The following is a 20,664-nucleotide window of genomic DNA, read 5'->3' as shown; positions in this document are numbered from 1 at the left end:
ATTGATCTGACACCACATATAGAGCCAGAGAGAAAAAAAAATACAGGTACAGACTATGCAAACCAACTGAGCAGCTGCCCAAAACAAGTAAAACTATTTTTCTGGTTTGCAACAAACAGCTGTTAAGTAAATCAGGTAAAGCTGCTTTCAAAAAAACTAGAGTAGTCCTTTCAGTTATCTCAGCTGGGACAGTGGAGAGCTCATAAATAGAAAGTACAGAGCTATATAAGGCTAATTTTTAAATATAGTTTTCTTTAAATTATAACATTCACCTCTTGAGGAAAATAATAATGAATAATAATAACAACTTACTTTGTACCTTAAGGTGCCTCTCAACAAAGTGTGAGCTGTCTGAATACCATACGGCTCAGCATATTTTGTGCTGTCTCTGTTTGGAAAACCTTCCAGATTTAATCCTGGGAAGAAATCCATCGGAGTAACAGAATCAAGTACTGCTCCTCCAGCTGGAATATTTACAACCTAATTTTGTGAAAAACAGCAATATTATTTCAGTGTTGTGTTATTTTACAACAGAAGATATTAAGTATGTTCAAAATAGCAACTATATGCTTAGAATTTCATGTGCAAACAAAGGCCCAATCTAAATAAAGCAGTTGCACAAGCCATTGAAATATATCATGTGATGGAGGAGCATGCACTATGTCAGCCATTGCTAATCAAAGGGCTAAAACAAGACACATCTTTCTCACACATGCTGTTAATTCCTGCTGCTCTTATACTAAAGTGGCAAGTTCCTTTCCCAAACTACACCAATGTGAAGGGAGATTCTGCCCATAGTCTTCCTGTTTTTTAGTCATTTTTAACTCTTTTATGGGGGAGGAGAAGGCAAATGTAAAAAGAAAGAGGGATCTTGCTTCTCTTTCTTTTAAAGATTAAAATAAATTCAGTGGTAGAACACTGATACAAAATTGCTGTCCATGTGTATCTTTACTTGCAGCTACAAAGCACAGGGAAAATGCACCACTGAAGGAAAACAAAATAAGATTGACTAGTTCTATTATCACTCCAAACCAAAGCCTTGAACCCTGTTTCCTTCAAGCAGCTGATGCACATGTCTGCTATGCAGCATCAATACAAACTCATTTTGTGACTTCTGAGCAAAGGGGCAAGGTTTCCTCCTAGAAGAAAGACTAAATCAAAAGCCAAAAGATCTTATTGTGTTTGCCAGGCAAGACACTAGTGGGGAAGAATCCTGTACAACAGTCAAAGATAGCTAAGGATTTAGTGCACAATTTACTGACAAGCTCACATACTGCTTTCATAATGAATCATTCATATGCATGATCTAATTTTTCCTAGCCATAGGTGAACCAGGTCAGAATTAAATAAACATTTTTACATTCTCCAAGTGACCCTTTTATCTGAAACTTATGTGTTGTTGCTTTCTAATTAATGATCCAATACACAATCCCTGATTTTCTACTTTCTCACTGCAATAAGAACACTGGAGCACCAAAAAGTCATGACAAAACATCTCAAAAGATTTCTCGGTTTTGCAGATCAAAAAGTTTAGATAATTAGCTGAACCTTACACTGGTTATAAAAGGCAGTCTCCTTGACATTTGAAGAGCCCCTGCTCAAGTTAACTACTTTGAGCAAGTGGAAGTGATCAAACAGATAGGACAGGAAACCAGAAATGTAACAGTGGCTTGCAATAGCTTTGCACAAATCAGTTTTATCTTTCCATAAAACAGATGCAGTGACATTTGCTAGGTTAAGTCTAATGTCTCCTGCACAAACAGCAAAACAGAGCTTATATAAACACATCAGAAAGTACTGTACACTTTCACAAAAAATACTCATTGCGCTACTGGTATTACAGACTGCACTCAAAGAAATCAAGAGTCCTGGCATACATGTGTAAGTATAGAATGAGGCTGCCTGGATTACAAACATGGCTAGACAGAAAAGCAAGTAGAAGGATGCACTTTCACCTTCGTTCCACAGAGCCAAAGACAGGTAAATTAAGTGGCAAAAGCAGTACACAACGGGAACGGAAGCTGGATGCAGAAACCCAGCTTCAGTGCTTTAGTCATTAGCACACACTCCATCTTTGCAATCGGCTTCCATACAGTAAGTAAGAACAATGCTGGCAGGTGCCAGGCACCATCACACTCCAAACATAGGATTTTGTTATGCATGCAACTGAGTTTGGCAACTGACTATCACTGGCTTGAAAGTAAACACAGCAACTTACAAACCCCAATTCTCCCCTTAAAAATACCACTTTCTTTGTCTGGCTTTAAATGGAAATTTTAGGATTACTTCACCTCTCCATTTTTTAAATATGTAGCAGACTGAACTGTATTCAGCAAAACTCCTTGGGGGCTCCAGCTGAACTTGTATCTCAGAGGATTGTCAGAGTACTCTGGAGCTGGTAGGCCGCCGCAGAAAGAAGTGTAGGACACAACCTGTCAGATTTATTCACAATGAAAGAAACAATGAAGAGAAAACAGACCAGGATGAGGACAGTACAGAGCTGCCCTGCAGAATCCCTTTCAGTTCTTAAATTTTCTGTTGACGCTGTACCCCACATAGGCCAAATCAGAAGATCTACAGTGGAACCAAAAGTTTACTGTGCAAGGGCATCAAGCTGTCACACTGCAGCCACTGTCTGTAAAGGAGAGGAGACCAAAACAGATAGTGGGGCAAGGCCATATTGTTGGTGTTTTCACCAACTGGATTAGTTGGCAACAAATCCCAAGCATGAGAGAAAGGTGTCCAGAATCCATTACACATCAGTGACATGCCCAAAAACTAGGAGGTGGTAAAGGGACAGGGTTACTATGTGCTACCTGCCAACCTTACCGTGGCACCAACTTCTTTTGCCTTGTCAATACATTCCATTGCCAACATATGGTCAAGACCCGGATCCAAACCCATTTCACTGATAACTGTAATACCAGCAGCTTCTACACTAAAAATAACAGAAATGCAGAGCTGTCAGAATATTCACTTTTATTTAGGAAATCTGTCCAATAAAGGCCCAGCGAACTTTCCCCAACACAGCAAATTCTAGGCTCTATCTGCAGCTTGTGGGTAAAAAAAAAAGATATTAAAACCTGAGCAGTAACAACTGTTAAAGAGTCATTCTAGCCTTGGTTTCTCTTACTTTGCTGCAACATCTAGGGGCTGGTGGAAAAATAAATTCCTATCTCACATTCTATTATTCTATTATTCACACTAAACTCCATATCTCACATTCCCCGGGACAGCCCTACAGTGCATGAAGGTAGTACTGAAGAGTATGGCACAGAACTAGTCATAATTGCCCTAAACAGCTCCTGTGGAGAAGAGAGATGAAAGACCTACTTTCCCAAATTACAAGCATTTGGGGTTTAGCAGTTGTCCACATTCCCAGAGAAATTCACTTATCACCACAAACTGAGGCAATTTATTTTAGTTTCAAAATCACTTTGTATTTTTACAAATAAGAATTGTTTTTTTTTCTTTCTTTTTTTTTTGAGGGTGTGATATGACCTCTTGGCATCACAGCTAGAAGAATCTCCCTCACTGTCTGCAACACTGGTTCTCTACCTGTCTACCTTTCTCTGTTTTATCTTTTGTAGAGACACAGCATGCACAAGTCTCATCTCACTCACTTGAATTAATTTCAGAGTATCCAGTACTGAGACTGAGAGGAGTACCTAGGTGAAAGTCCATGCCCAAAACAACTTCTAATTATATAATAAGTAGGACAACAGAAACAATAGAATAGTTAGAACCGTCACCAACTTGAGACTAATAGAAAGGAGAAATGACTCCTATCCAAAAGAAGGAGTCATGAAGGAGGATGTTAGAGTAGGTAATAGAATATTAGTGTAGATTAGGGGAATGTGGCTTAGGAGAATGTGAAGGATGACAAGCAAGCTTGCTGTCACTGGTAGAACAGGACAGCCCATCTGCTGATTTGAATATCAGCCCAGCTCAAATATCCTAACAGGTCTGAGGGGAGAGGGGAAAGCACACTAACATGGAATAAGATGGGGTATGCAGAAAAGCACATTCTACTGTTTAGAGCACTAGCCCTAGTGGGGTGTGCACTCATTTCCCCACTCTGACACAGCCTCCATATGCAACTTTGGGAAAAAAAACTTAGTCCTCTACCATAGAAAGAGAAGGACAAAGAATGCAGAAAACAGTAATTCACAATGAACATTGCAGGTGTAACAGACTGCAAAATATTCAGATAATGCACTAAAGGAGGCAGTAACACCAGGGAGATGCTACTGTCATACTTACCTCTCCCTGAGCTCTTTCATAGCTGGTGTTAAGTAGCTGGCTGTTACCAAGTTCACTTTGTTGTCAATACATTTCTTAGCAACCAAAGGATGTGCTGAATAAGGCAGCAAACTACAAACGAAACAAATATGCAACATCAAAATCCAACCAGTTACTTAGGCTATCACTGGAAAGACACTTGCAAATGTTTTTTGTATGCCTACAAAAGAGCTCAAGTAAATGCAACAGCCCTACCTGCCTTGCCCTGAGCAGTTTCGTATCTACATAAGTGAAATGCTACCCTACAGAAGTGCATTGTTGTATGTACTTGGAACAGAGCACAGGACAATATGGGAGTCATTGTTTAGACAGCATCTTCTGTCACATTTGTCTTTGTAAAAAACAAACCACTGATCTATTCTCAAGGCTACTTTCTAAACAGGCATGATGAAGATTCAGAAGATGCCAAGCTGTAAATCCATCCTTGAGAAAGCTTGCATTACAAAGATCTTGCTGAAGTACTTCGTGAAAAGCATGCTCTACATGGAAAAGAAGCAGCATACATGACATCTGTGGCAAAAGGGACAAAATTACAAGGACTGTGAAGTCATTTGCTCCCTTCTTTCAATACCTGAAAACAGATCTCTCTTAGTGGAGAAATGACCAAGATGTCAGAATTTTGCTTCCTCTTGCAAATATGCCAATTTGATCCCAGGAACACTTCCACTGGTGGACACAACTGGTCCCTCACACTAGGAAGGCTCTCCACATAATTGGTGAACACTTCTAAAGGGATGCTGCAGTCAAAACCCTTTGAAAGTCCTGATGCCCTACTACACGAGAAGGCAGTGGCCAGATACAACTATTTACATACACAACTATGATCCCAGTTCTTGGGCATTAAAAAAAGTTAGTATGCTGCTTTAGGTCACTGAACTAGGAGAAAGAAGCAGCATGACTGAGGTTTGAGCCTGTCATGTTTTACACATAATTCTGACCTGATCACAAGGTTGTGTTTCTTCACCAAAGAGGTCAGCTTTTCCTCATGCTTAATGATATCCATATGAACTGAAGTAATATTGTCATATTTTTCTGTCAGTTGTTCAAGTTGTTCCTTCATGACAGATGCTGTTTTAAAAGTAAAACACATCAACTGTTACATAAAGATAATTACAAAGCACTCCCAGGTACAACTGTGCTTCCCTAAGAAAAACAGTTGCATGGATGTTTTCCTTCACTAACAGTTGAAGAGAAATCAGGCATAAAGCACCTTACTTCCCTTAAAGTAGTCAACTTCATTATAAATTGCCACTGTCAAGCCATAACAGCTATAACTCAACTAGAATCTACAAAGAATACTTTCTCTCAGAAGTGAAGAACCTGCTGAAAAACAACCATTTTCAAGTAGTGTGACAATTAATCTTGAGACTGAAAGTATTTTAGGTCACTATGCAGTACATATTTTCTCCTGGTTTTAAAAATGGTAACTTTAACCTGGCCAAATAAATGCTGAGGTGGAGTATTCAATCAGTTGATTGTAGTAGTTATTTCTGCAAAAGCACTGACTACTTCACTGAAATGCAAAAAGCTGACTAAAGTCCAGGATGGGAAAAAGGTCCAAAGAGGAAAATGCCTTTTTCTTTTTCAGCCTGTGCTTGCTTTAAGTGAGACAGGAAAACCTTAACTAATTTTAAGGTCTTGATGAACATGCAGGTTCAACACAACTAACAGACTTAGTAAACAAACGTGCCCAGAAAACTTACCCCATCCCTCATTCCACATAGCCACACATTTATAGACAAATCTGGTTAAAAAAAAAAATCTTTCAAAACTGTTTTCAGACATTTTAAAAGGAATTCCTATTTTTTACCAAGAACAGCTTAATAGCTTAAAACAAAACCAATTCACATCATTCACTATTTTTAACATAACAAAGATAAAAACATTAAGCTTTTGTTTAGCTCAAACATTAAGAGGCCCAGATTCAATCTGACTAGTTTCAATATTTGCCTATGGGTTAGTTCTACCAAACCTGCATGTGAAAATATTATCCCTAAAAGGAAGAAATCCAGTCTCTGCCTGCTTCCATTTGTCCCTTACAATTATCTTGCTCTTACTGCCATCAGCACTTACAATTAAAATGAAAGCAGAACTGAAAGAGAGATCCAGGTTAAAGCAGCCAGTATTTGACATATCTCACACCATCTCCTGTCCTGGCTCACCATGCTGCCAATACAACGATGACAATGGGAACATGGCCAGGAGAAAGAAGTAGGCAATGAAGGCGGCAGGTGGGGAACAGGCTTACAGAGTATTAAAAACATCTGTGCCTCTAACTTAGGGCCTTATTTCCTTATGGCCTTTCCAAAGTCAATGGAAATAAACATTGCCAGAGTGTGATTCTCCATACTGTACTAATCAACTTGTGCTGAGAGAAAAGAGAAAGGCAAAATCAACCTAAAAAGAAATTGATTACATGAATGCTTCCCAATTAAAACTTTTGTCATTTGGATTTAAAATGGTGTAGCCTAACAGTTGAGAACCAAATGTGGCACCACAGTGTGCCTTTTAAGCTTTCCTCATCCACCTACCGTCAAGTATTTGACAAGTAACACCTTTGTGTCTCTTCTCTTCTGAGTTTTTTGTGTGTGTGTGCTATACAAATTGCATGGTTTTAAGATACCCAGGTAACAGGCACCTGCTGTTTGCTCAGTGCTTGGCAAAACACATTTTCCAATTCACTTGGTTTCCCTTACTGCTCCTATATTGCAGAGACTAATGCTGCCTCTGTACCAATGAGGGGATGGACACTGCACATTGCTGTAATCCTTCCTTGTTCACAGCGTCAGGCAGTGAACTGTGCTAATGGTGCAGCTTCCTTGGAGTACTCCTCTTCTTCCTAGTATACCTTTTCCCAGGGGTTAAATGGTTATTACTGCAACGGGTAGCAAAAGCAGGCAAGCACAAAAATAACATGAGAAAATAACAAACCAAAGCAACAACAACAGCAACACCACAGATCAACAGAAATACAAAAGTAAGTTTTAAAGGAAATCACTTCCCAGCAAAGTCACTTTCAGGCAATACAGCCTGGGATTCAAACCTTTAAACAGAATCAGGGTAAAGTCATCGTCAAGGGTACTGAAAAGTGGTTTTGAGATGCCTAGCCTGAAGCATGCTACAGATAAAACCAGAACAGAGGAATGAACAAGCAGGCATGTGAGGCTGATGAGAAGGTCAGGGTCTGAAGGTTTACCACTACAGTATTGGTTATAACTAGAACAGGGGCTTCACCCATACAGATGTCCATAAAAACAATTTCATTTTCTTGTTGTGTGAGGCTGAAAACACAAGCCAAGCACCAACAAAAGGGACTGACTACCTACAAAATCAATCCCAAGACCAAATCAGGCTAGAAGGAAAAGTACTTCTGATTTCCCTACATAAGTTACACATACAAACAGTAAAATTTCAATGTGGCCATGTCATTTTCAAATCAATTATATAAACTCAAAATGCTCACAGTTACAAAATCTTTTTCTGCTGTGTATAACAATAAAGATTTTCTTTATCTGTTCTCAAAACCAGATCCCTTTACTGCTTTTGAGAAAGGTTCTACCACGCCGGCAGGTTTAAATAAGATTTAATTTTTCAATGAAAAACAAGCAAAGTCTTACATACCAACTGTGATGTCAACATTGGAATCTCGACTAAGATACTCAATTACAGGGCCAGAAACATAGCCAGATCCAAGCAATAAAACCCTCTTCTTATTATCCATCTTCAGCATCTGAGTGTATTCTCTAGAAGGTGTTACAGGCAAAATTAAAAACCACAGAGAAGAAGGAAACTGTAAACTGCTAAAACTAACAAAGTATGTTTTAGTAAGTCTACAAACCAAGAGCTCTACTCAGACCAAGAGTCAAGTTCCTGGCTATCTAACCCAAGTACTGCTCCCATTCTTCTATGGCAGAACTTCTAGGTTCTTTCTTCCAATATAAACATGATCAAATCCATCAACATCTCTACTGCTTCTTCAATTAATACTAGCTGTTCAATAGGTTTTTCCTCAGTTGCCACTATATTTTTCTGAATGGCCAAATTACCATAACTTGATCACTTGAGGACCCACAAGCTGTCTATGTCATCCTGGGCTGTCAGAAAGGGATTCAGGCTCTGCCTTGCTCCCTTTACACAACCAGTATTTGTTAAAGCACACAAAACCATGCTGGTGAAAGTATATTTTAGGTAAGTTATACTAATCTCATATTAGTCCACCACAGAAACATGATAGTCAATACAAGTTAATACCTAATTAAGAAATCCTGTTTGCAGACAAGACCTTGTTTGATTTTTTTTTTAAAGAAGTTAAATCATGATTTAATCCATTCACAGAAAGCCTCCTAAACCCATTATATCCTTTCATATGACAAATCTAAGGACCTTCCTCCTCCTGCTATTGGGTTTAACAGAACATCTTCTTCCAGAGCTAAATCCTCATGGGCAAAGAAAAAGAAATAATTCCTGTCTGCCCTTTACTATAGGGAGCAGAAATGGTATGCAGGAGCTTGGAGCAACAGTATTGACAAAGAGGATACTTTCTATAGGAAAGAAATCTATTATTTTGCAATCAAACCTCTTATCATATTTATTAAAAACTTTCCCAGTGTCTAAAATGAGGTCAGACTTGAAACAAACATAGCATGTCTGCTCTAGGACAGGCTGCCAAATGACCCATCAAGAGTGGGAACAGAATCTGCACAGTCCCAGAAAAGAACATTTCATATTACGCCTACCCTCTACATACAAGTCTCGATAATTCAGTTATGTTAATCTATGAACAAATAACAGTAATACCTAGAGGTCCACACTGTTAATGGGATATGTCATTGCATGTGGATGAGGAACCCATAGAAGGTATGAAGCAAGTAAAGGTGAAAAGACAGAGATAAGTTTAGTAAAACAAACTGCTCCTGTATTCTAATGGCATTCAGGACAGTTCAGTTCCTCCAGTCTGGCTATCCTATCTCTAAAATATCCCAAGACTTCCAAAGGGTATAAGCAATTAGGTTAAATAGAGCCCTCAGAATCTAAATTAGACACAGGATAATACTTTGTTATAGCAATAACAAAAGCATGATTCCTACAGGCTCTAAACAAAAGCCTATCTCTAGCTAAACCATCACATCTTAGGCAGTAAAATCCTTGCTTTCATTTGCATTATCTCCAAAGTCTGCAGTAAAGGAGGGTATCATTAGCAGGTTTTGCTTTTCTGACAGGTAACTGAGCAACACCACTGAACATCACATGCAACACACAGGTCCGCAGAAGTCTCAAACATTTACCCACAAAACCCCCTTGGGAATGACATCTCCAGATTCTCAGGGTAGGTCATACAGGCACTTATGGAGAAAGAAAAAAAAAAAAAGGAAAACAACCAACCAAAAAAAACCCACAACCCAGATCATTGTGCTGTGTGAGGTATTCCTCAGAAAATTTGTTACTGCTGTTACTGAGACAGCCTCTTGAAGTGGTCTGTCAAACAGCACATGACAAAAATTACTGTGAGCTGAAGTCTTTGAGAGGCAAAGAGCATGTTACTTTGGGTGAATACTCGTTGTGCACAAGTTCATAACCACAACTCCCAAAGTTCCCAAAGGAAACTGGAGACATTTGGCATGCAAAAGTCAACACACTATGCTTTTAGTGTATAGTGTATGCAGTGCTTGTGGTCTGACCAATCTCAACTTTTACGTGATGTACAGTGCAGCTGGCACTGACCATGCCACTGACTAAAGCTTTACCTACAGGAATATAACGAAGCCTGAAAGTCTCACAGAGGTTCCTGGATACATCCAGTCACAGAACAATGCTATACAGCACAGCACTTGAGTCATACTAGGATTCAAGGTATAGTACGGAGCCTTTTCCTTTCAAAGGACTGCACGTTATACCCATTTTAAAAGGGCAAGGAGTAACAGAATAATACTGGCATGTGTCTGTTTTCTGCCAGTCTTCATAACATAAGAAAAATGACCACTTCCTCAACTTCAATATGTTACTAACAGCATATGTTAATGATTTAAGCAATGCACATGAAGAAAGAAGGAAATACCAAGCTAGGAGACATTTAGACATAAGCACTAGACAGTGCAATATAGCAGTATTCCATAAAAACACAGGAGTAAATAAATTTAAAAGGGGAGGTGGAATGCAGACAACATTTTTTTAATATCCTGAACCAAATAATCTTTAAGAAGCTGTACATTACCTGCTCTCCCTCAGTTTCTGGATATATTCATATTTAGCTGTCAGTGAGCCATTGGATGCAATCACTGCCTAGAAATACATGAAAAAAAAAACAAAAACAAAACCTGAGGCTTTTTGTACCTGTATGATTTATAGCAGAGGAAGACAAGCAGAGTGACAAATCACAAAACTTACATCTCGAACAACAGTTGAGTAATTCTGTCTCTCAAGAGGTTCTGAGCCTTCCGATAACAGCTATGGAGATAAGTTATTTCAAATCTGGTCATTTCATTTGCCATAAATCTTTTTTCAGAGTAAAACATCAAGATTTTAAGCAACATTTAAATGCAGTCAGCAATACCAGTATTTTGTAGATCTGAAACTCTTGTGGCCCTGATCAGTGTCATTTAACTTCTGTGAAAATACAGAAATTCAAACAGCAGTCTGATTGTGAGCAACTGTTATCTGCCTCAAGAAAATCAGATTTAGACATCTACTGCATAGTCCAGGAACAATGAACTACCTGACAGAGCTTGTTTCCTGCCTACACAAAGTGTTCTTGACAAATCCCTAAGACATCCAGATCACTAATGTCTCATTCACAAGTTGCTTTTTCAAAGTATTGCTCAAGACTTAGGAAGCCTTTTTTTTTTTGTTTTTCTTTTCTTTTTTTTTTTAAAAAGTACAAAGTCAGTTATGTTCTACAGCAGATTTATTTTGAATGTATACAGGAGACCAGAAAAGCAACAAACAAGCAGACCAAAGTCTGAGCCTTTTACTTTCTCGATGGATACATTAGACCTTACCATCTCTTCAATATATGGGAAAAGCATATCACCAAAGTACTCTGTTGCTTCTACAGGAAGCTGAGCTGGCAGATTGTCAATGGAACACATCAGAATCCCAGAGCCTTCCACACTGAAAGAGAGAACATGGCTCTCCTAAACTACTTCGCCTTGGTACCTGAAAGGCATCACCTTTCACAAGTGCTTTAAACACATGATTTTTCAATATAATGTTTCATCGTAGAAATTACAGAGGAAAGCAATAAAAACTAAAGGCTCTCCCACCTGTCATGAATAATATGCTGGTCAGCATCATACATACAAAATGGACTGTCAATTGTTGTACATTCAGTCATAAATTCTATAGATCCTCCAGTGTCTGCTGAAATGTCACATATTGCCAGAAGCCTAAAGCAATTAAACAAAAAAAGACAAAGGAATAGAGTATTATCCAAATTACTAAGAAATATAGGTTTAAAAGATCACAAGTGAAAAAGAAATTTAGAAGAAATGTGAGAAAATATATTATACTTGTAGTTTCATTCATCTTAACCAATTTAGAAGTCAGTGTAATATGAACAATGACATCCAGACAGGTCATAAGATTTCCATTCACAACAAAAGGTTCCATATTTCATGCGTAACTTGTCAAAGACCAGGACAATCCACTCATCCATCATTTTTTCTCATTATCCATGTGCTGTCAACACCTCCCGTTTGTTACACAACTACCAATTCCCCCAAGCTATCACTGTGCAGTCCTGCACTAGAACAACTTCACCATCACAAAGGGAAACCTAAAGTGGCTACCTCCTTTCAGTTCACAGAGAGCTGGCACAGGTGGAGTATTCATTAGCCTAAGGCACAACCTCTGGCTCCACTCAAGGTTAACAGTTAAAAGTCTTTTTCATAGGAGAGAAAGAAAGGTGTCAAGAGTGGACAGAGAAAAGACAAAGACCTCTTCCTCACCAGCATATCCTTTGCTATATCCTCCCCAAATCCATCACCAGGCCAGTGTCCCAAAGAACTATTACACAGGACTACTAGGGAAAGGGTGGCTCCCACCCCCGCTGAAAGGAGACTAACCCTGGATTTGCATCCCACATTCCATCCTTAAAGCTATTCAAGGTTGTGAAGCATTTCCACCACCAGCTGCAGAAATCAGAGATGTGAAGGAACAGTTATTGAAGCTGTATAAGCCAAATGACAGGGTAGGAAGAACTTAAACAATGAACTCTGCTCAGGCACAGAAACTTCTAGCAGTAATGGTGCATTAGGTACATTTCCCAGATATCACAGTTTGCTCTGGATTTGGCACAACGATCATTGGCAGAACTACCTTTGCAGAAAGACAGACAATACCTGTCAATCATTTATACTGTGATGTTTCCAAAACCTTCAATCTGTGAAAACAAGACTGCAAAGCACAGAAGAACAAAAGTAGGTTCAATGCGGTACTCTGCAACATGCAAGAGGAACATAAGAAATAGAATCACTTGGTAGATACTGTGGTGAAACTGCCTGGCATTCTGACTTAATTAGGATGCTGCAGAATTGTTACAAATGAACTGAGGTGTCTTACTTGTGTGGTAACTCAGGACAGCCCTCTATGGCAGCAGAAGTAGATTTAACTGGCACCAGCAGCTTCTGAGCATCCTGTCGACTTAACAAGCGAGGAGTATGTTGCTCCCAGTATATGCCATTAATTAAACAAGTTGTGTAGGGTGCAATCTGCAAAGAGAGTTACAGATGCCAGATGTTCTTATCTAGTATTTTAAGTTGAAAGCACCTGGTCTAGTGATTTAAATGAACACTTTCTCATCAATGGATATGCAAAGGTGTAGTAACTACCAACAATCTGTGGAAAACATTTCATAAAAGAAGAGATGCTTACATCACTGTTAAAGCGAGAAGTGTAAAGTTCTGGATGTTTTTCGTAGTCTACAGGATCATACAGTCCATCCTGTTTCCTCACAAGATGATGGTGACGACTTAACACTGTCCCATAGACTTTTCTGAGGTCTGAGGTTAAAAAAAAAAAAAAAAAAAAGGAAGAAATAAAATTGTTGTTATATTTGGACAAAAAGGGTTGCAGTGTTTTCAAAAACTTTATTGTTGCAGCATACCTCCAGATCTGGAAACTTCCTTTAACTCATGTGGTTCCACAAACTCACATGGGAGGGCACTGAACATTTCCTGAGCACCCTGTAAACCAAGAAGTAGGATTCAGAAAGATCAGAGCATACAAATATAGTGTAACACTGCTCATTTTGTGTGGGAAAACAGATACAAAAATGCCACGCACAACAGAGTCCTGCCAGACAAGGCCTTCAGAGATGTACAGACTGTTTCACACATAGCCCTGCTTATCCAAAACAAAGCTGCCTGGGCTCTGTGTACAAGGAATTTACATCATTCCCCATTACTGCAGTTTGTGTGGCCCACAGTCCAAAGCCTGGTTTATATTTTTGACGGTGGAGCTGGGAGGCCCCAGCTCAGCCACAACAGGTGGTTTTGCTGCCACTCTGAGGAGCAGTTTCTCTTTAAGGAAGGCCCCTGAAGCCCCTCCTCACCGACCAGGCTGTTCTAAAGGCAAAGAACTTTGAGATGACTTTCCCAATAGCTGTGATTATAGAACACGGGCTCTTCAGACATGCCAGCCTTTTGCTCAATAAACACAGTTACACTGGCAGTGACCTTATAGCCTGAGCTAGTTAACTGATCTTTGTTGCCAAAACCAGGAGTAAGGCGTTTTCCCTATGTTATAGAATATATGTCTAAAGTCCAGGACCTGTAAGCCAAGTCAGTGGTACAAAAACAGATAAAACCCAGCAAGTATTAGAAAAAATAATTCTTCCCCCTATACTTTAACGGGGTGATTCAACATACCTTCTGAGCCCAGAGTGAATCAAGTGCAGAGAGGGAGATAAAAATCATGCAGGTGGGACAGAGAAGCAGTAAGACTTAACCCATTTTTCATGGTAAAAAATTAGTGTGGTCACCCTTGTCGGGCATGATCTCATCTTAAAGGCATTAGTTTAGGGTACTTGAAACTTCTTACTGGCAAAGGAAAACCTGAAGTCCAAGCAAACAAAATGAACCTATCAACTCATTTATCCTGGTATGTATCAAATGCCAAGAATTTATATTAAAAATAATAAAGTATTTAATCTTGAAGACAGAATTCTTACCTTAGAAACATTACCAGTGCCTGTAAACACAAATGTTAAGGGTCCAACTGACTTTGGCATCAATCCGAGTGAAATTTCATACCCGGCATCCCGTACTGCCTGCACAGCCTGACTGCTATTCCTGTAGTTATGTGCCATCCCAATGTGCTGAAACCAAATGCATAGAACAATCAAGATATTTGCCATATTCAAATACAGGTGCAGATGCCCTAGTGTCATTTTGCTAGAGAAAAATACATACACATACAGTCTTACCATGAAGGGAGTGTGATGTCCCAAGGCTAAAAATCGTAATCCCAATCCATGAAGAATGTTGATCATTCCTATTGTTTAAAAAAAAAAAATCAGAAAATCAGACTATCAGTGTTAATTATGAATATACACAGTTAGAAACTGCAGAGACTGACTGAAATCTAAACTCACCCTGGATATTTTTTCCCATATTTTATTATTAATATTTCACTTCTAAAGAAAGTCTACATAAAACCAGGGAAGGAGAAATTCAATAGCAGGCTATGACCTTAAACCTGCTCTTGGCCCACATTAGGCATTTCAGCACCATTTAATATTCGGATATCCTTTCATGAGATGTATCCACAACACCAGATTCCAAAGAAGGAGATAATAAAGAGAGTCTCCTGAAGAAACAGCGTTGAAGTTCAGTGAAAGGAATGAGAACCATGCCTCACAAAAATCAGTATAAATGAATGAGAGAGGGACAAACAGATGTTGTTCAAACTCGCAGGACTGACAGCAGCCCTTTCTCTCAAAAGTCTATTCAGCTCATCTCTAGATTTTTAGTCAGCCTCAGATTAGTTGAACAGACAAATAGGAATTCAAGACAACATAAAATAGTAGATTTGCCAGGAATCCACAGACTGTTTGACATGTAGTCTAATCAAAAGTAGGGAGCACAAAACAGAATGGAAAAAAGCTCTTAAAAGCAAGAGTTAAAAATGCAGTTAAAAATGCATTGCAAGCCTCAACTTTCAGGAAACACAGACAACCAGAAGTATTACAAGAAGTTACTTGTTGCAAGCCTGCCTTTACTTTATGCACTATACCTGCTACACCAGCCCACTTTCCAAAGGCCACAATTCGCATTCCTTTACGATCCACCATTTTTTCATAGTCAAACAGTCGAATTTCCTGAAAATATACAGCAAACTGAGTATTAAAATTTTCAGTGAATGCAGTCAGTGGCATGTTACTCTCCTAGGAATTACCTTTTGATATGCCTTTGTCATCCTTTGTGATAGAGGCTGATGGGCATATATGAGCAGGCAAATGATTCATAACAAGATTTAGGTATAAAAATAAAAACCTAAAGGTTACACTGAATTCTTGTTTTAAAGAGCCTCTGCACTGCCTGCGCACTCTTGGCACAGTTTCCCAATGTGCCATTCCAGCCGCTGGAGACTCTGCCAAGAGGCTGCTCATTTCTGAGTGAACTGGTTGCTTCCCTCTGTAACAGCCAACACATGCTCTTGATTAATAACTTTCCAATAAGCCTTCATGCTCACACAGCACAAACCTCTCATGAATACACCATGCTTGCAGCACATCTGCCTCGCACATCAACAGAGTAGCACCACAAGCACAAGATCCTCTGAGGAAGAAATACTCAACTTCAGGAAAAGATACTGAAAACTGTCCTTGTTAGCTAACTACAAATATGCACACTGAAAGTAACCACGCTAGGCAGCAAGCTTTTGATCATACTTCAGCATTAAGTTCAGTTTCCAACCCATGCTAACAGTCAATTGTCTTCTCTATGACACAATTTACCTGTCTTAGAATCTCATCCAAAAGGGGCATGTTTGCCTCTTGGGCTTTAATAGTGTGAGAGAAGAAGGCATAGTTCTTTTTAGGGATTAATTTGTCCTCTGGAGGTCTTTTCACACCTACTATCAGAGAAGCCTCAGAAATATCTTCTTGAATAATGCCACCTGCTTTGATGTAATCCTATGAAAGAGAAAAAAATCAAAGTAATTTTTTCTGGGTTTTTCCATATTCAGATCTCAGCACATAAGCAACTAGAACAGAAGAAAAACAGATAATTCTCCAAAGCAGAAACAAGTTACTACATGTGATACTTCAGAAACCTCTTTATCAAAGGGATATTGAATATCAAACTGAACTTGCATGCTAATATCCTATTATACAAGGCAAAAACATAATTATGTTTTAGTAAAATCCTTCATCATAAATTCACAGACTAAAAAAAGGGTATTTCACTACATTTAAAGTATTTTATAAAGTGCTGTGATAATGAACAACCCTTTGTAACATGTTGAAATATATGGAAATAAGTTTAGATAAATCTGACATATTAATCTGAAGACTGATGGCATGTGATTTTATAAAATTGTATAAGATTAAGTCCAAGCTGAAGAGCAACATCCAAAAGAGTGTTTTTCCATATCAAAATCTAGTCTTGTTATCCCTTGTTTCAGAAACATATTAAAATTCCAGCTTTCAATATCATACTTGTGTACCCAGAGTGATATATGCTTTGGTGAAAAACAGCCCTGTGACTTAATTAAAAGGTGATACATGCAAGTGCTCACTAATTCCGTACTTATGTGTCCATTTTTATCTGTTGGTTCAGATACCTTACAGCAGAGTACTACTGTTGCTTACTGGAACTGTAAAAGCTCTCAGTCCCAAAGCTCACAGCATAAAAGAAAAAAACAACCCAAAACAAAACTCTCTCCTCATTTTACATGAGGAATAGGACTGAAGTGGGAATGGTATTCATCAGATTCATCCTTCCACTTTATTTTAAATATGATTAATTTTTTTGAATGTTGCCTCCATACAAATAGAAGAAATAAACACCAATGTTAAATGGATTATCAAGTTTCAGAGACAGATGAAAAGAAATCAATAAAAACAACTCCAGAAGCCCACCAGTATGCCAACATTACATTAAAAGGCTAAACAAACTACTCCTTTTTCTCTCCACAATGACTCCCCATGCAACACCAAAATTAATATGTTTTCTCATGTATATCCCTTGAATATATTTTTTCCTGTGCTATGGTTAATAACTGAACTAAGGGTTTGCTTACATAAATCAAAATGGGACCTTACCTTTTCATGGATGGCTCTCCGGTTTGATGGCTGCACTAAGACCTTGTAACCCATCTGTGTTAATTCCTTAACATGCTTTGGTGCTAGAGGTGCTCTTCTTTCCCAGGCATTAACATCTTCCCTCCTGATTGCCAGCACAGACTTATGACGATGCCAACACTTAGCATTATGGAACGCACACCTACCATTTGTGTGACTAAAGGCTCGCAGCATGGTAAAGCCTGATGGCAGCAAAGACAACGTAGTAAAATATGCATATATATACACGTATGTTTCAAACACTGTTCAAAAGATCTGGTCTCCTTTAACATCTGCTGTAAAACACAAACCAGATACTTTATACTCTAGGTGCACCCTACTTTTGTGAGACATAAATTTCCCTTCTTGAGCAGGGAGGTTGTTCTAGCTGACCTCCAGTGTTCCCTTGCAACCTCCACTCATTCTGTGATTCTCTGATTCTGAGAATTTACTTTCAGTGTACTTCGTTGCACCTCAGCTTGATGGGGTGTCCTTACAGAAACAAATTATTTGTGCTATTGTAAGGGAAGGCTTTTAACATGTTCAGTGTACCAAGTTTTTACTTACACAGCTTAAAAAGAATGCTGGAAACTTAAAAATGCCAATTAAATTCATTTGCCAGCATGAACATCCAAAGACGAAGCACTTACAAAAGTTTGCATCAAGATCAGTGAGAAGTAACAAACTCACAGAAAGAAGGTAGAACACAGGCAACAATACAAGCAGTTGATTAAAAAAAAAGTCCTATACGTATGACTAATGCAAAGTATTTTTATATAACTAATTCTGACTCAAGCCAAAAACAGAACAGTAGGACAAGACCTTAACTACTGCTTAGCAGTCAGCATATGTGTGGCCAGGACTTACAGGTTTTTTTCCTAATAAAAATATTGTGGAAAGGCTTCATTAGGACAGATTCTCACTACAGAGGATTACCCCTTTATTTTCTCTCTCCTCTTCTTCACTCACAGTGAAGCATATATGCCACTGCTCAGCTCCGCTGTGAATGGTATGAACCAGTCCAGCACCAAATACCTAGGAGCCTAAGGACTTGAGATATTTATATGATTAGAAGATGTGGATCTCAAAGATAGAGGCTCCAAAAACGTGAACGGTGCTTTCAAAGTAGTTTTGACTGATAGTTACATGTATCTCTGCATTTGAATCACTTGGAAAATCCTGTTTGCCCTCATGCCCCAGTCTTGTAAAACCTCTATATGCCTAAAGCGTCAAGAGGTCCTATTTAACTCCAGGCTTGCTTAAACAGAATAGCACACAAAGGAAGGCATGAATAGAAGCACACAGTCCTCTGCCTTCACTCCAAATGTGGTCTTCCCACCATCGTGAGATTTTCCTACCAGCAGAATTTACTGTACAAAAGTTGGAGTTGATATTTTATGACACTGCTCTTCAGCAGGCTAAGAGGGTTCTCAGAGACTGTGTTGGTACCTCTCAAAAACAGAGGAAGGCTTGTCACACATCACTATTACTGCACTCTAGAAAATAATGATTAGCGCAGTTCCTACCACTGCACTGTACCTCATACCCAAACCTGCAGGAAAAGAAAATTTCCCTCACACAGAAGAGTCCTACAAGAACAATGCTGCTTTCAAAGGGGCACAAGCTGCCCTGCACTTACAGCGTGTGAGGGGGAACCAGGGCAGTAAACAAACACTCAGTGTGACCTCTGGCAGGCCAGAAGTGTGTACACATGACTCTTTGTGTGTGCTCAGGCTTAACCACAGATATCCCATTGGATAAGATACTGATATCCCGTTGTAAAAGTGAAAGTAAGTTTAGAATACAAATCCTGCAGAGATGGTGATCTCTGGCCTCCTCAACAACCCAGCTGACCAAGGGAGCCGAGTGGCACTGGTTCCTCATCACCCATGATATGGGGGCTGCTCCACTCTGCTTTGAGCTTAGTTTTGAGACTCAATAGTGCTGAGGAATACAGCAAAGGAAAAGTAAAATGAAAGAATAACAACAAGCTTGATTACAGCACACAATCTGAATACGATCCTATTTCTAGAGTGAGCTGAACGTACTTATACGGGCAACTTGTGCCTCCACTTACTACTTGAGCGACAGCTAAACTACAGCGCGGGCCCCTGCCAGTGTGTTTCGCCCCCTGAACCTCCGGCCGGGGGTCTCACGGGGCCCCTCCAGCCTCCCGACAGGAGAGCGACGCGCAGAAGGGAACAAAATCCCCGTTAAGAGAGGCAGGGAGGCGCGGGCAGGCAAGCGGGCAAGCAAGAGGGCAGGCGGACTGGCGGGGGTAGAACCGCGGTAAGGGGGCGGCACCGGCCGCGAGAGGCCGCGGAGGAGCGGCCGCTCTGCCAGCGGCGCTGCCCGCACGGAGGGCCGAGGCTGCGACCACTGCCACGGGGAGCGCCGGGGAGCGCCGCAGGAGCCGCCGTGTGCGCCGGGGGACGGGGCAGCTCCGTACTTACCTCAGGGTGTTCCGGGCAGCCCCGGCACAGCCGCTAGGCACAGCTCCCTAGGTCGGCCAGCGTCCGGCGCGCCGCCAACGCCCAGGGCGGCAGCCAACCGCGAGCCTCCCTGCGGCTACACCTTTCACTGCCCACCAATGAAGAGGGGTCCTGCCGGTTGCGTCACTGCGGACGTCGTCACGCCCCTTCAACGCCCCCATTCCCTCAGGCGCGGCGCCCCTTGCTTCTGCCCGGGGCAGGGTCCGCTCACCAGCACAGCGATCCCTCAACGCCCCTGAGGGTACAGCTGCCTCCGGCTGAGCCCACTCGGGCTCTCCCCGCCGACGCCGAGCACAGTGGGCGGCTGACCGGTCACAGCCCTGTGTCCCCACGGCCGCGTGCTCATCTTTTTCCTACTACGCAACGTCTCAGATTGTTTTTGTACATTGCGTTCAGGCACGCTGTGCCTTTCCGGTGGCTTGAACACGGTACGGGAAATGGTAAAAGTTGTTCTGTCTGCCAAATAGAAATAGTTTGTGATTTGTTACATGTGCTGTTGCCAGTTTTCAGCTGGAACTCGGTCTTTGAATTAGGTCCTTTGTGATGGGCCTCAACTGCTAAGTTGGATCATGACAAATAATAACAAGATGT

At 40.3% G+C, this 20,664-nt stretch overlaps 1 protein-coding gene across 2 annotated transcripts in view; it reads right to left on the bottom strand.

Moving 5' to 3' along the window:
- AASS (aminoadipate-semialdehyde synthase) overlaps nucleotides 1–20,200 on the bottom strand; it is a 28,353-nt gene extending 8,153 nt beyond the window's left edge. The window contains exons 1-19 of one of the 2 annotated variants that reach the window (XM_061467608.1): nucleotides 20,035–20,200; nucleotides 17,564–17,784; nucleotides 16,256–16,432; nucleotides 15,532–15,616; nucleotides 14,723–14,790; nucleotides 14,468–14,614; nucleotides 13,403–13,481; nucleotides 13,171–13,298; nucleotides 12,859–13,007; nucleotides 11,562–11,684; nucleotides 11,271–11,409; nucleotides 10,687–10,746; nucleotides 10,514–10,581; nucleotides 7,924–8,045; nucleotides 5,241–5,370; nucleotides 4,264–4,374; nucleotides 2,830–2,938; nucleotides 2,292–2,432; nucleotides 313–480 (exon numbers count right to left, since the gene is read on the bottom strand). In XM_061467608.1, coding sequence (XP_061323592.1) covers nucleotides 313–480; nucleotides 2,292–2,432; nucleotides 2,830–2,938; nucleotides 4,264–4,374; nucleotides 5,241–5,370; nucleotides 7,924–8,045; nucleotides 10,514–10,581; nucleotides 10,687–10,746; nucleotides 11,271–11,409; nucleotides 11,562–11,684; nucleotides 12,859–13,007; nucleotides 13,171–13,298; nucleotides 13,403–13,481; nucleotides 14,468–14,614; nucleotides 14,723–14,790; nucleotides 15,532–15,616; nucleotides 16,256–16,432; nucleotides 17,564–17,776 — 2,217 coding nt within the window. In that variant the 5' untranslated portion in view covers nucleotides 17,777–17,784; nucleotides 20,035–20,200. The remainder of the gene's footprint in view (nucleotides 1–312; nucleotides 481–2,291; nucleotides 2,433–2,829; nucleotides 2,939–4,263; nucleotides 4,375–5,240; nucleotides 5,371–7,923; nucleotides 8,046–10,513; nucleotides 10,582–10,686; nucleotides 10,747–11,270; nucleotides 11,410–11,561; nucleotides 11,685–12,858; nucleotides 13,008–13,170; nucleotides 13,299–13,402; nucleotides 13,482–14,467; nucleotides 14,615–14,722; nucleotides 14,791–15,531; nucleotides 15,617–16,255; nucleotides 16,433–17,563; nucleotides 17,785–20,034) is intronic. The other variant, XM_061467609.1, reaches the window with a different exon arrangement.
- Nucleotides 20,201–20,664: the final 464 nt, after the last annotated feature.

This window comes from Pezoporus flaviventris, unplaced genomic scaffold (genome assembly GCF_033815535.1).
Source record: "Pezoporus flaviventris isolate CSIRO_AGI_PZ_B2104156 unplaced genomic scaffold, CSIRO_AGI_Pfla_v1 ptg000045l, whole genome shotgun sequence".
Classification (NCBI taxonomy): Eukaryota; Metazoa; Chordata; class Aves; order Psittaciformes; family Psittacidae; genus Pezoporus; species Pezoporus flaviventris.
Note: the sequence above shows the minus strand (reverse complement) of the source record. Positions and strands in the feature narration are given on the sequence as shown.